This window comes from Solanum stenotomum, chromosome 8 (genome assembly GCF_019186545.1).
Source record: "Solanum stenotomum isolate F172 chromosome 8, ASM1918654v1, whole genome shotgun sequence".
NCBI lineage: Eukaryota > Viridiplantae > Streptophyta > Magnoliopsida > Solanales > Solanaceae > Solanum > Solanum stenotomum.
This window is the reverse complement of record NC_064289.1, coordinates 15,733,119-15,748,387: the sequence shown is the minus strand read 5'-3', so window position 1 is coordinate 15,748,387 and position 15,269 is coordinate 15,733,119. Positions and strand designations below refer to the sequence as shown.

General features: G+C 33.5%; 1 protein-coding gene across 1 annotated transcript; it reads left to right on the top strand.

The window, feature by feature from the left end:
* Positions 1-4,133: 4,133 nt before the first annotated feature.
* Positions 4,134-14,966, top strand: LOC125874359 (probable L-ascorbate peroxidase 6, chloroplastic/mitochondrial). Its single transcript, XM_049555236.1, has 12 exons — positions 4,134-4,358; positions 4,451-4,594; positions 5,610-5,730; positions 5,804-5,904; positions 5,982-6,069; positions 8,717-8,784; positions 8,865-8,951; positions 13,457-13,531; positions 13,624-13,701; positions 13,782-13,886; positions 14,442-14,503; positions 14,637-14,966. Exons 1-11 carry the CDS (start codon positions 4,203-4,205, stop codon positions 14,454-14,456), a joined length of 1,038 nt encoding a protein of 345 aa, XP_049411193.1. The 5' UTR covers positions 4,134-4,202; the 3' UTR covers positions 14,457-14,503; positions 14,637-14,966.
* Positions 14,967-15,269: the final 303 nt, after the last annotated feature.

The following is a 15,269-nucleotide window of genomic DNA, read 5'->3' as shown; positions in this document are numbered from 1 at the left end:
TCATTTTCCCTTTACATGTATTTTTTACGTAAAACACTAGGTTATAAATTAGAGCAACTTTCACATATAGCAAACACAAAATTCATATTTGTATGCTATAGCAAACTTTGCATAATTGCGCTCCATAGCAAACTTAAATATGTATATTTCGCTATACATATACAAAAGAAAGCAGTTGTATAATCTGCTTTGGTGTACATATACAAAAAGATCAATTGTATACAGTGAGAGAGGCGAATGAGCGAGTGAGATCTGGGAGAGTGGCGAGTGAGATCTGGGAGAGGAGAGAGAGGAGAACGAAAATATATGTATATATACAATTTTCATGCATTTTATACATTTGCGTTTTTGTATAATGTGAGAGAGGGAAGTGAGAGAGTGAGATCTGAGAGAGTGGCGAGTGAGATCTAGGAGAGGGGAGAGAGGGGAACAAAAATATATGTATATATACAATTTTCTCTCGCTTTATACAAACACAAACACATTTTATACAATTTGCGGTTTTGGATAAAGTGAGAGAGGCGAGTGAGAGAGCGAGATCTGGGAGAGTGGCGAGCGAGATCTGGGAGAGGGGAGAGAGGGGAACGAAAATATATGTATTTATACAATTTTCTCTCGCTTTATACAAACACAAACACACTTTATACACTTGCATTTGTGTAAAAAACGAGAGAGGCGAGGGAGAGAACGATAGTGGCGAGCGAGATTCACCAGGAGAGAGGTTAAATAGCAATAGTTTGCTATGGGGTACAATTAAATCAAACTATATTTATAGCATTTAATTTGAATTAATAGTTTGCTATTATATACAATTTTCCCTATAAATTATCTCTTGCCGCAATTTTTCATTATTCAATTCTATATTGAAAATGAGCAATTGATCCCACGAAAGCAACACTAACTTTGTTGCGGGTTCAACTAAAATGGTAAGAAGTAAGGTAAATTGCCTTTCAAAGCGCAGGTTTGAAATGAGAAGAAAAGTTGACAATTTTTGCAAAGTTGGGAATCTTAATGAGTTGGGCAAAGTGATTCGATGATATGTTCATTTGGGTCATATTCAAATTAGCCCAATCACAAATCAGCCGTTCAAACAAGTTTTTGCACGGATCTTCCTATTTTGCGTTTATTTTTAATTTTTGCCCCTTAAATTGACAATTTTTAATCTTGTTGTCTAAAATATCATTAACTATGACTTAAATAACGATATAACTAAAAAAAATAAAGAAAGCAACAAAGTCCAAAATACCTTTATCATGAAAATTAAATTTAAGTTTGTGTTTCAAATAATGAAAGTTTCAATTAAAATGTCATAATAGCCGGTCCATATAACTATTTTTGGTCTTTTTGGCTTCGAGGGCCCTTCTCAAGATGCCCGCAGACAAATAACGTATACATCAATATATTAACTATATTACAAGCATTCACGTCATACGAAATACTTTCTTAGACATAACAAACTAGCTAAATTCATCATATTCGTCATCACACACACGTTCAAAGTCATGGAAAATGCAAATATTGCATACATGACCGATGTCATTTGATGAAAAAGGGATCATACTTTTGGACCTATTCTCCAAGTAGTCAAAAGCCAAGGAGTTGGTGAATTATGAGCCACAAAAGGCTACTTGTTTAACATTTCCAAAGCTACATCTTTGGCTATTTCTCAAAGAGCAGCAAATTAAGCTTTCCTATGGGCTATAGAAACTTTAATTTGCCAAGGCCCAAGGTGGATGAAGAACATGCAATATTACAAGTTAATGGACTATTAGCATTTTTTTTTTTAAATAAAAAATTATGTAAAGAGTACATGTTTGTTACTATGTAGTTGGTATTTAGTAAATATAACCTTTTTTTTTTTTGTAATTGAAAAATGTATATATATAACGGTAAAATTATCTTCACGTGACTTATAAATTACGAGCTCGGGTCGTGAAATCAACTAAGTACTTGCATTACCCTATAACACTCACTTTATCACTACTAGCTTCCACTGTTAGAGATACTGGATCACACTATAATGTTTTATAAAAATATATATTAACCATTAAGATGACTTTTATAAATTCACATAATTTAAGAATCTCACAACTAAGTAGATCTCAAAATAATTTCATATATTCAGAATAAGTTAAGCTTATTTTGAAGTGAAAATGACTTAAATCCACTCTTTTTAAGAAACAATCTACTCGAAAAGATGCTACAATCTCATCGAGTTATAATTTCCTTTTCCTTTTTTGAGAAAATTATTGAATTATTCATTTCCATACATTGCATGTTTATAATAAAATTCAAAACAATTAATTTAATACTTATAAAATATAAAATTATGTCAAAACACTTAACTTAATTTCCATACCTCTATCACATTTTTTGAAAACGAAATATAAAAATAATAGTAGTTTTTATTAACAATTTTACGGAGTATATCATAAATATTATAATAAAAAAAATATTTTGGGGGCTATAATTTTGAGGGACGTTGCTTCCCCCACCAGACGTCTCTGCCTACCTTACACCCTTTCTGAGACTCTTTTTTCGAATTTTGCATGAATATAAGACGGTTCATGCACAAAATCATTCTTAAAAAATATATAAATTGATAGAAATAAAATGTAAATGTGTTGCAAAATAAATTTATTCCATTTTATTTTAGGTTATTGATAAGTAGATAATAAAATGAAATTGAATACACTATAAACCCAAAAATTGTTCACCAATATAACGGATATATACGGACTTAATTCTTTGGAAATAAAACTTCATTCTACAATTATGTTATTTAAAGCAGTGCTAGAGAAAACATGAAGAGACAGTTGGAAGTATCAAAGACAAAACTTATCAGTTATCACCCATCCTACTCGATATTTTTTCTCTTCTAAAGATGCCAAGACATGCATTTAGTATCAACGAGTCTAATAAATTTGATGACCTTAAGTCAAAATATATTACAAAATTTAAGTTTTTTTTTCATAAATTCATAACAAAAGCCTACATAACATTGATTTAAAGGTAAGAGCGCAACACATGATGTGTGAGTTAGATGCACGTCATGATATCATACTCTCCCCTATATAAACTAGAGAAATTCAAATAAATAATAGTCAATTAAAATAATAGTTAGTGAATATATACTTGTCATATATTAATATATAATATACATAAAATATACATTTTTATACAGAATGGTGTACATATTTTTAAATATATTTTGTCAGCGAGTATCATTATCTTAGGCTACTATCCATCAAGTAATTTTGAACTTTGTGACACTTATACCGAGGATCAAATAACTTAATTTAAAAAGATGAGAAATTAAAAATTAATTAAAAACTATACATAAAAGAAGAAAATTAGATTAATTAAAAGATAAATATACTATTCAATTTAACATGAACTTTTTTTTATTTATGAAATTGTACTTGTATCTTGGAAGCCTACACTTGTACTACTCTTGAGCTACTCGTGGAGTCGGTTTATTTATGTATTCATATTTAGGGGCGGTAAAATCAAATTTAAGTTGTCTAACTTGTCCACTACGTTCATATCTGGACACGTTATTGATCTGTCTATTTATTATCTCAATCCATTTCGATTCAATCTATTTCAACCCATTAAAAATTGAGTTAATATGTAATTCAAAATTGATTTATGAGAAATCTTGTCAAAAATTTTTTAAAAAAACTTTTTAAAATTTGATATGTTATATATAGTCATAATGTTATATATAGTCGTAATAAAGAAAATAATAATTTTATTAGGTACTAAAATATTTTAAAAGAACAAATAAAATAATTAAATTTAATAAAAATTGGATTGGATCAATCTTGACTCGTAGTAAACACATTACCTAAATTTTAATCCAATCCATTTTAACCTAAATACATTTAAATTGAATTAAATCTTGACTCATTTATTATCTTGATCCATTATGAACCGTCCAAATTTAATCTAATTACCCCTGTTCGTACGTATTGTACGTATCAAAAAAATCATATACAGTAAGTATATCTTTAAAATTTTGCATGGGCGGGAGTGTCATTTCAACATTCTCTAGTTAGTGGGTTGGTAGCAAAATCGAATTTATTGAAGGTTGGCTCGACGGCTGGTCCAATAGATGCCACACTACCCAAAATAAAAGAAAACGCACCCATCGGCTCTTTCATTTATTTTTTTCTCACTTCACCAGCAAACTCTCTTCAATGGCTTCTCTCACCGGCGCCGCCTCTCGTCTCCTCCCGGCCGCCAGATTTACCGTCTCCAGAACTACTGCCAGACTCTATTTTTCATCATCTTCTGTTTCTCCTCTGAAGTGCCCCAAATCATCTCCTCTTTTATCCCATGTGTTTCGTTACCAGGTTGTTCAGTGCTTCCTTCGCTTTTCGTTGCGCATTTTGAATTCTATTTTAGCATTATATTGATGTTTTTCTCCCGATTATTGTTTTTGTAGAAGCAATCATTGGTTCGAGTATCTAGTGGAAGTTTCAGTACTGTAGCATCGGCTAAATCAGCTGCCTCTGATCCCGATCAGTTGAAAAGTGCGAGAGAGGACATCAAAGAGCTACTGAACACTAAGTTTTGTCATCCTATTTTGGTATATTTCTGATCTATTTTGGTATTTGACCAGAACTGTTTATAATATGTATAAACCTGTGAATGATTGAACTTGAATACATCACCTGCAAAGTGTAAACTAATGAACTTGCCAATTTTCATCGACATCAGTTTGTTTTAATGGCAATACCTAGAGAAGAATAAAAATTTCAAGAGAAAACATGAGACACAGACTCCGAATCAGAAAATGAAAGCTCCGTGCAAATGCTTCTAACCTCTCGATGAGGCACCAGCCAACTTTTGGCATTGATTGAGCTGAAGTGATATGTCTTCTGCTCAAATCAATGGTACTTATCTTATTTCCTGATGTTATCTCCCTAACTACTAAAGATGAGCGAGTGGAATGAATAAGAGAGTGAACAAAGTTACATCAGCTACATTGTAGCAGGTTAAGACCAACCTAATAATAGTTCTAAAAATTGCCCTTTGGAATATGAAACTGAATATCCTTGTAGATACTACGAAGCTTGGATGAGTGCTTCGACCAAATGAAGCTTTGCCATTATATACTACCTGTCAGTCCTTTGAGATTGTACTAGGGAAAGACAGGACAAAGAAATGCTTTACAGGTCTCCTTTCAGTTGTTTGGTTTGCATAGAGATGATTGTATACTGAATTTCCTCTTTTATGTCAGCACAATGATAACACGAGTTGTTTGGTCAGTGAACTATAAATTTTGGCACAACTTGTAGGTTTTGTGTTGTACTCATTTAGTAATATGATTGTGGTCTCTCTGTAACTTGTGTATCATGTTTTAATACATGGTCGTTTTTCTCGACTCTCTTTTTCTGTTTCTGTTCTTTTGAGCAGCTGAGGGTCCCTCAATACCTGTCGATCTCTCTGTGTATGACTCACTCCAACTATTATGATATTAGCTATTCATTGTGATGCGTTTGGCTAAATAAAGGAATTCATTTCAAGTTTGTTTAACTATGCTTACCAATGCCTCTGGGGAGAAATCTAGAACACAGTTTAACACTTCTAAATGATTCCAGGTTCGTTTGGGCTGGCACGATGCTGGTACTTACAACAAGAATATTGAGGAGTGGCCACAAAGAGGTGGAGCTAATGGAAGCTTAAGATTCGAAGTTGAACTGAAACATGGAGCCAATGCTGGTAAGTCCTCACTCCATTGTTACAAATTCTGTTGACTTTCTTGTCTTGTTAGTCTAACAAGCTAGCAACTCAGGACTTGTAAATGCACTGAAACTTCTCCAGCCTATCAAGGACAAGTATTCTGCTGTGACTTATGCAGATTTATTCCAGCTGGCCAGTGCAACCGCCATTGAGGTAATTAGTTTCTTTTCTTATTTAGTATTGACAATAAAATTAGCTCACACATTAATTGGTTTATTTCAAAACAATAGGAGGCTGGGGGCCCCAAAATTCCCATGAAATATGGGAGGATGGATGTGTCCGTACCTGAGCAATGCCCAGAAGAAGGAAGGCTTCCTGGTGAGATTTGCTATTTTACACCCATTTGAACTTTGATCTTGATTATAAAAAAGGGCATAGTTTGAACTTTGGAACTATACTGTCATTTTTGAATGCCAAGGGTGCAGTGTGTGATGGTAGGTTAAGCGCACATCACAGGTTTGAACCTTACTGTAGACAAAAGCTTGGTAGTTAAGTGGAGAAGGGAGAGGGGAGGGCTCATTATCCACCTAGTTTTGAACCTTGCTCCACTGCCCCTCGGAGATTTCTAGTTATAAAATGATAGTCTGTTTCTACTAATACTTTTAATCTTCATCAGGTACCTAGAGATACAAAAGAGATGGTGTGTGTGTTTATATAGGGATCAAAGAGGACGAAGAGGGTTATCATCTAGGTCTATTGTGACCATATTACCTTAGAGATGCAAGGGGAATTTGAGAGACTTATTAAGGTTTCTGTAGAGAAAATTCAGCTACAATGATCAAATTAACTTCAAGCATAATGTTTACCTTATTCCCCAAAGAAAAACAAGAGCCATAATGTTCAAATAGCGTAGCTGTAATATCTAAGAAGACACAGGTAGATTTATGATCCTTACTACTCACACTTAATTTCTGAAGGCTGCAAACATAGTCACTTCACAAAACACAATAATTTCTGAAGCTTCAAACATATCACTTCACAAAACACACACTATGATAGAGAAATAACTTAAATTACTATATATATTCAATCATCAAATTCATAGTTGCAATAGTTCCACATCGTGCGACAGGAACCTTTAGATTTTTTCAAATCTTTTCTGATTGGGTTTTGCATAATATAGTAACAACTGAGGACTTATAGAATTTAGTTTGCTACCGTGCATCTTTACGTATGTAATATATATATATATCTTGACACAAGTCTGGGTGTATTGGAGAAGAAAAGAAGTCATATCAAGATAAATACCATAAAAGGATATCTACGAAGGAGCAGTTACAAGTATGAGAGTAATGAGTATGGGGGGAGATTTAGAGGAGTTTCTCATTATCATGGATTTTACACTAGTGATCTAAATTGATATCGTACTTGTTTACCCTAATTATGGACGGCATCCACTATGAGATTTCTTGGTCTAAAATATTGTGTTAATTGACTTAACTAGTGAGGGTGTCAACCGAAAGATTGCACTATGGAGAAACACTTAAGAGAATAACACTTTAAGGATAAGTAGAAGACAGGGTGTATGCACTGCACGTTTAGCCAGCATAAGAGTGAGCGAAGTTGAGGTGAGATTAGAAGGTACTTTGGTGTCTAAATTCCAAAAATTAGATATCTATAAAGTATAATGTATGTAAAGTAGAGTGGTATGACAGATAAAGATATAATACACAATAATAAAATTAGGTGGTTGAAATGTAGGAGTGATAAGATCAGATGATACCTACCGAAGTGAATGAAAAGTGTTATTCTCCCTCTATTCTAATTTATGTGGCGGAATTTGATTGGGCATAAGATTTAGAAATAAAAGTACTTTTGAAATTTGTGGTCTAAAATATGTCAAAGACATTTATGACTATATAATCATGTTGTTAAGGTAAAATGAGAAATTTAAAGTTAAATCTTTTTCTAAATATACGAGTGTATCATTCTTTTTTGGACAAAATATAGAAGAAAACGTGCCATATACAATGGGACAGAGGGATTGGTATAATTAGAAGATCAACAAATGTTATATTGGAGCGGCAGTTAGGCCTCTAAGTTCAACATATCCACAAGATGAGTGTTGCAAAATAGGACTTCTCAGATAGATGTGTTTTGGACCAAATTAGACAAAATCACAAAGGATCACATTCTAGTGGCACGGCCACACCAAATAAAATGAGAGAAGGTTATTTAAATAGTTTGATCATGTGCTATGTAAACCTTCAAATGCACCGGTTTATAGGTGTGAACCATGATAATCGAAGGTATAAAAATGGACAAAATAGACCTAACATAACATGAAAGAGAGTTGTTACAGAAGGCTGTCAATATCTTGGAATTAATGCAAATTTAGTAAAATCTGGATGAATAGAAGCAAAAGATCCATACAGGCAACACTGACTAGTTGGAATTAAATCTTAATCAAGATGCTATGCTTAGTGCTTACATTAGGCCTAGAGTTGGTACTTGCAGGAGCCTTTTTTTGTCAAGAGATTTGTATGTTAGTAGAAAATGTAGAAAATCTCTGGTGTTAGATAAACCCAAATTAGTGAATGTTGGATGAAATGGTTCCACATAGAGTGAATTATGTTAATAAGAATTCATATGCCGACCTCAGGTGTAGTTGTCGTACAAGCCTGTGGTTGTTGGGTGATGTACTTGGTTAAGATGATATTGGTGTTATTGATGTAGGACTTGCAGCTTTCTGTTCCAGAATGTTTTATTTCTTCTGATCTTAGATGCTTTTTCATGTCATTCGTAATGCTTTAATCTGAGTATTCAACTCTCATGTTGGAGGAGAGACGTATCTGCAGTTGAAGTTTGTTGTATGAGTAGATGACCCATTATTATGAGTCTTGTCTTCACCCTAACTATTTCCGAGCCTTACCCTTGTGCTTTTAATAATTAATAGTATCTTATAATAAGGAGCAGTGTACCTTTTATTTCGTATTTTCAACTAACTAACTTTTGATGACACTAGATGCTGGTCCCCCTTCCCCTGCTGCTCATTTGCGTGATGTCTTCTACAGGATGGGACTAAATGATAAGGTAATATATGCTAACAAATTCATTTCCTTCGTGATTTAATGTTTCTCTTGTGGTATGTTAGTCAGATTGTGGTTTTTCAGGAAATTGTTGCACTTTCTGGGGCTCACACTTTGGGGAGATCAAGACCTGAACGTAGTGGTTGGGGAAAGCCAGAAACAAAATATACGGTATTTGTCCTTTAACCTGATGTTTGTATTAGTTATCAACAAGTTGAGACTTGAGGCATTCTTTTTAAGTAAGGAAATCTATTTCATTTTATTTATTTTGAGAACGGTAACATACTATTTCAAAAATGTTAGTCAATAAAGACTTGGTTTAATGAGAAACATCAACATAGAAAGGGCACTTTTTGAAATGTCAGAATGCTTTTCCGTGTTGATATGTGTGCATAGGAGGTGATTATAATGCTTTATTATTACATGGATGCTTCCTCTTATGCCAAATGCCAAGTTTCAACTTGTTAACACCTATTTTTTTGACCCAACCTAAATTTTGCACCTTTTTTAGCGTTTGAATATGTTCTAGGGTTAATCTTGACTTTTTAACTTTTATTTTATTTTGAGTAGGTTTTTTTTTGTAAATCACAAAATAATCACTCTTTAAGATGTAACTTTTGTTTTCATTAGCAATAGAAAAAAATTTACAAAAATATTTTTACCCTTGAATTTTTCCTTAAGGTTGTGTTCGCAATGAAAGGAAATATTTTTCAAGAAAGTAAGTGCATTTCTTACTTATTTTCTTGTGTTCAATCATAAGCAAAAAATATGATCCTAAAAGTATCTGTATATATTCTTAGACAAATACTATGAGATGTAGGGGTGGTGGGGATGGGGTCTACCTGTGTGGGGTTGAAGTTAAGGTGTGTTGGAAGGTAGGGAGAAAACAATCAATGTGGAATGCTTCTTTTGGAACTTGTTTTTCGTACTAAATTAATCTAATATTGTTGCTACTGTACATATCTAGTGTAATCCCACAAGTAGGATCTGAGGTGGGTAGGATGTATGTAGACCTTACGCCTACCTTTGTGGGGTAGAGAAACTATTTTCAATAGACCCTGGGCTAAAAGAAAATTAATCTAACACTATATCAATAAAATATTCTTAAAAGATTATATGGTGGTTGCTAGCGGTGATGACTAGTAGTGGTTGTTGTGGATGCCACTTGGGGATGATATTGACTAATGATGGTGTTGTGTGTAGGTAGTGGTGGACAGTTGTGGTTGATAGTTATAGTTAGTGGCGGTGGTTGAGAGTATGGTGGATGATAGTGGTAGCTGATGATGATGGCCGATAGTGATGATGGTAAATGATGGTGATAGTTGATTGTAATGCTTGATGGTGTGAGTGGTAGGGTGATGGTAGTTGATAATGATGGACGGTGACGACAGTAGTTGTTAATGGTGGGCGATGGTTGTAGCATGAATTGGTGAACTGCCATCCTTTGTTTCTCGGAGTCTTTGAAATGTCGATAGGTGCATGTTGAATCTTCCAAAAGTAGTGCATTTTTGGAGGATCCTACATGAGTATGGCAACAATTTGGAAAGTCTGAGCAACATAGTTGCCATCTTTGTAGAAACTTTTGAATAGACATTTTAGTGATATTAAGACTTCATTACAAATCTTAATCATTCAGACCTATTAAGATTTAAGGCACAGTAAGTGGTTGTAAAATATTAAAGAAAAAACACTTAATGATTAAGATTCATACCTAAAAAACTAATGGACTTAGAACACGTTTAGATTAGTTGATTAGCTTAAATGTTGAAAAGCATTTTTAAGTACTTAAATTGATTTTGTAAATAAGTAGTTACGTGTTTGGATAGAAGTGTTGAAATGGTAAAATAAGTGTTGATAAGTTGTTCTTTTGTTAGAATGACGAAAAAAACTCTTTAAACTTTGCAAAAAATTATAAATTTAAAAGTTTCTTTATAAAGAAAAGGAGAAACGACATATACAAAGTGAAGAGGAAGTTAGGAGTTTTGTTTTTGGGAAAGATATTTTGAGAATTAGGAAGATATATTAAAGGATAAATAGTAAAATACTTGGTCAAACCAAAAGTGTTTATAAGCTGAAAAATCATTAGTCGGGAATGATAAACTTGTGACTTCGACTGATTTGGGCTTGTCAGTACTTTGGTGTTTACCAATTGCATTATTAAGCTAGAAAGTGCTTATAAGCCAAGTTGATTAGCTTATAAGTTAAGCCAAACACCCTCTTATCTTATAAGTTGGTCAAACTGCCTTATAAGCTCTTTTTAACTTATCTATGCGTTTGGTTAACATTGAAGTGCTTATAAGCCAAAAGTCATAAGTTGGGACCAACTTATGACTTTTCAACTTATAAGCACTTTTGGTTTGACCAAGTATTTTACTATTTTATCTTTAATTTTTTTTAAAAAATATCTTTTTCAAAACAAAACTTTCTCTTCACTCCATATCCACCATTCCTCCTTTTTTGCACAGAAAAATATTTCTTGTAAAAATTTAAGGACATTTTGTCATTCTAACTAAAGACCACTTATTAGCACTTTTTACAGAACACATTATTAATAGTTTAAGCACTTCTATCTGAACACGTAAATGCTTATTTATAAAATTCGTTTAAGCACTTAAAAATGCTAATCAGCTAATCCAAACAATCTCTTAATAACTGAGATCCGAATAATTTAAGATTAAAGCCTTCATTGAGTGCAAACAAAATTAAGGCCTTAGTTTATATATTGTCCAGATTTAGGTCTAAATGTATCCTCATTTTGTGGATAATTTCGAAAAGACCCATGTGTATTGAATAAGAACAAATGGAGGTAAAAGATTGGCATATGAATCAAATCTGTGGAATATGATTTGAATTGGACTAGAAAGAATATTCCAAGTGACAAGCTCTTATTTAATTATTTATTTTTCAACGATCGTAGTGCCTGGACCAACTTTCGCGCAACTCGACTAATTCTACGGGATATCTGTCAGCTCGTGAGTTTTTGAATGATCATAGTTGCTCGTGGTGCTCGGACCAACTTTCGCGCAACTCGACTAATTCTATGGGATATCTGCCATCACTCACGAGCGACATGCAAATTTTTCCATCAAGGCTAGGACACATGGAAAAAATCACTGAGTGTTTTCTTGTTTCTAGTGTGATTTGAATCTGAGACCTCATGACTCTCAACCACTTCATTGGCTACTAGGCCACACCCTTGGGTACAAGTGACAAGCTCTTATTGGTCTCAATTTTTTTATTTTCTTGTGTTAATAATTAAAATGCTATCTTTTGAGCATTTACTAGAAATAACCTCTCTACGCTACAAAGGTTAGGGGTAACGTCTGCGTACATCATACCCTCCCCAGACCCATTACACTGGGTATGTTGTTGTAATAATTAAAATGCTAGCCAAGTATTTTTAGACTGGGAAAATATGTTAAAAAGGGCTAGACTTTTGGAAAAATTCAAAGAAAAACATTTTTTTTTGTACGTTTCTTCTATTGCAAATGAAAACAAAGTTACATCTAAAAAGCATGGCAATTTTTTTGGTTTACAATTTTCTCAGTTAAAAACTAACTAAAAATGAAATTTGAGTTAAAAAGTGAAGATTAACGCTAGAAAATATTTAAACACTAATAAAGGTGTAAAATTCAAGTTCGGTAAAAAATTAGGTATTCATGCAACTCTGTTGTCAAAACACATGTTTTCCTGGCATAAGTTTGATAAGATATTTTCAATTCAAGTGACTGTAGGTGTAGATCTATGAACTATGTCAAACATACTATTGGATTGATGCTCTTATGTTGAGAAAACTATATTTATTACAGTAGATTAGTAAAAAATTTTTACATAGAATTAATTGTAGAAGTACTTTTCACAAGAAAATAGAAATATCTGAATTTGAAATAAACTATCATCAAATAACAATATAAGAAAGCTGCCAAACAATTCATTTATGTATATGTTCCATGACACTTGAGCAATGAGCATTAAGGTGTGCACAACATCAAAAATTTAATCAAACTTAGATTTTGCAGAATGGTTGTTTCTTAATATTTTAGCTTGATTTGTTTGAGATTTTGTAAACAAGAAAGCAAATGCAGGAACTGACTATGCTCTCTATTGATCTCCTCGTGAAACTTTTTTTACTGTGATGTCGTATCTTTCACTGATAATTGCTGCCGGGTTTTACCCCTCCCTCTAATTCAACCGGTGTGTTCTTCAAAGAAAATGCTTTTGATTAATAACTTGCAGAGCTTAAAAATATTAAGCATGAGATCGAGAATCTCATTGTTCAATGTTGATTTAAGCACCTCCTTTCTGTCATTCTCATTCATTGATATTTTCTTTTCGCTGGCAACAATATTCTCTCTTTGGTTCTTGTTGGTTTAATTTTACAATTTAGGCAAGTTAACTTGATTTTGAAAATCAGAGAGGAACTTGAATTCTGAATGCATAGTAGTATTCTAGCACCAATGACAATGATGTGGCTGCATTGCGTTTGACATCTATATTTTTCTCATGTTTCTTTTTGACTTGCTGTGCTCCTCTACACCATGGTGCTTTTCCTTCTTCAGTGATCCTGAAAGAAATCAGATATTCACATTTTTCCTCGGTGCAATTACCAATCGTGAAAGCTGATTTCTGCGACATTAATGAGTTTGGTGCCTGAACTGTTCTATTTTGCATTGCAGAAAGATGGACCAGGAGCCCCAGGAGGGCAATCATGGACCGTCCAGTGGCTGAAATTTGACAATTCCTACTTTAAGGTGTGCTTTGTGATGATGATAATATGTATAGAAGTCTGAAGTAACAACCTGACTTATTTGTTCTCATTCTTCACCTAAAATTATTGGTATAGGATATTAAAGAGAGACGAGACAACGATCTGCTAGTTTTGCCAACCGATGCTGTTCTTTTTGAAGATCCTTCATTTAAGGTGGAATAGTATACACCAGCTTCATGAATCTATCATTACAATCTGAATTTGTTTCTATTTACAATTTTAAGTGCTTGCAGGAATATGCAGAGAAGTATGCTGTAGATCAGGACGCATTTTTCAAAGATTATGCAGAAGCACATGCTAGCCTGAGCAACCTTGGAGCTAAATTTGATCCTCCTCAGGTATGTTTGCAATCTTTTCCATCTATACTTCTGTTTGAGTTGTACATCCCAACCCATTCCAACTTAAAATAAAATAGAAAAACTCATCACAAAAACAGCTACCGACACCAACTCTTATCTTAACGACCGGTAAAACCCTCTCTCTAGGATATGGCACTTCACTGCTTGGAGAGGAATGAATTATTCTCCAAATCATCTCTTCCTTTATTTAAGTTAAGAAAGAAGTCAATTACGTTCGAGCTTTTTGTCAATTGATTCCACTCAAGCAATAGAAAGGGCTATCTCCTCTAATCTCTAACTATGCTGAGTTCAATCAAGCTAAGAACTAGTCGTGAACTAAAATCGTTGGCTCTTGTGACTATTTGGGCCTTTTGCATCCTCCTCCCGGTGTCTGTCTTCCATATGCTTGTGCTGTAAGCTAATTTTGAGGTGGTCAAATACAGGCTTTACTTAAGCATACATCACTAGACCGATCACTCATCCAATTCCTTTTGAATATTATTTTAGTTAGCAAGTTATTGAAAGATGCTAATGTGTTTGGCATTGTTTTAATAGGGGTTCTCCATTTAAAATAGTTTCACCTGATGTCAACCAGAGAAGTTTGTGGCAGCCTACCGGTAAGATTCATGTTGAATAGCTTATTACTTTGTCATTTATTTTGATATTAGTAAAAATTATCATCCACTTTTGCATTTTAATTCCTGGAGATACTAACATATGGTTAACCATTCCTTTTCTTGGTTGCTGCAGGATTAAGTACAACTTATCATCTTTACTTGTGCCGTTACTTTTAACCAGTCAAGATCAAGCTAATACTCAAACGTGAAGACAAATAATTCAGCAAAATTTCAGAGAGAGGTACTGGATGCTATGAAGTGAAATATGAAGGTTTAGGGGGTAGTCCAGAGAAGCCTTTCCCGACCAAGTATTTTCTAAATATCATTATTATTCTAATTGGTTTTTGAGTGATATGATAGGAAATACACATTGTTTTCAATCCCATATTCTTGATTTGGTAAATTTTGCAATCACTCAAGACTATTGCAATGCTACTTGAATTATATGCGTTGAAATTCACTTAATAAGGACTGGAATTTTCTACTTTAAACTTGGCTGTTGCTTCTGTGGCTTTTTCTGGTCGTACATACTTGTCTAGTTCGGACAACTAAACTCAATCATAAGATTAAATTGAAGATGTTAACAAGTCTATACAAGATTCTCTTCCAGTTCCAGCAGATCTACGGTCTTTTGTCTTCCAATATTTCAAATTCAGACGCACACTCTTCTCTAAAAAGCCTTACTTTCATATTCAGCAAACACCTTTCAATATCCCCCGCACATGTATTTTTCTTGATTTGTTAGCATGCAAATCTTTATTCGATA

Excerpts from the sequence above, each read along its gene's own strand:
- LOC125874359 (XM_049555236.1), top strand. The coding sequence starts at position 4,203 with ATGGCTTCTCTCACCGGCGCCGCCTCTCGTCTCCTCCCGGCCGCCAGA. Across the intron at positions 5,905-5,981 it reads CCAGTGCAACCGCCATTGAG|GAGGCTGGGGGCCCCAAAAT; the intron begins GTAATTAGTTTC and ends TCAAAACAATAG. Across the intron at positions 13,532-13,623 it reads TTGACAATTCCTACTTTAAG|GATATTAAAGAGAGACGAGA; the intron begins GTGTGCTTTGTG and ends TTATTGGTATAG.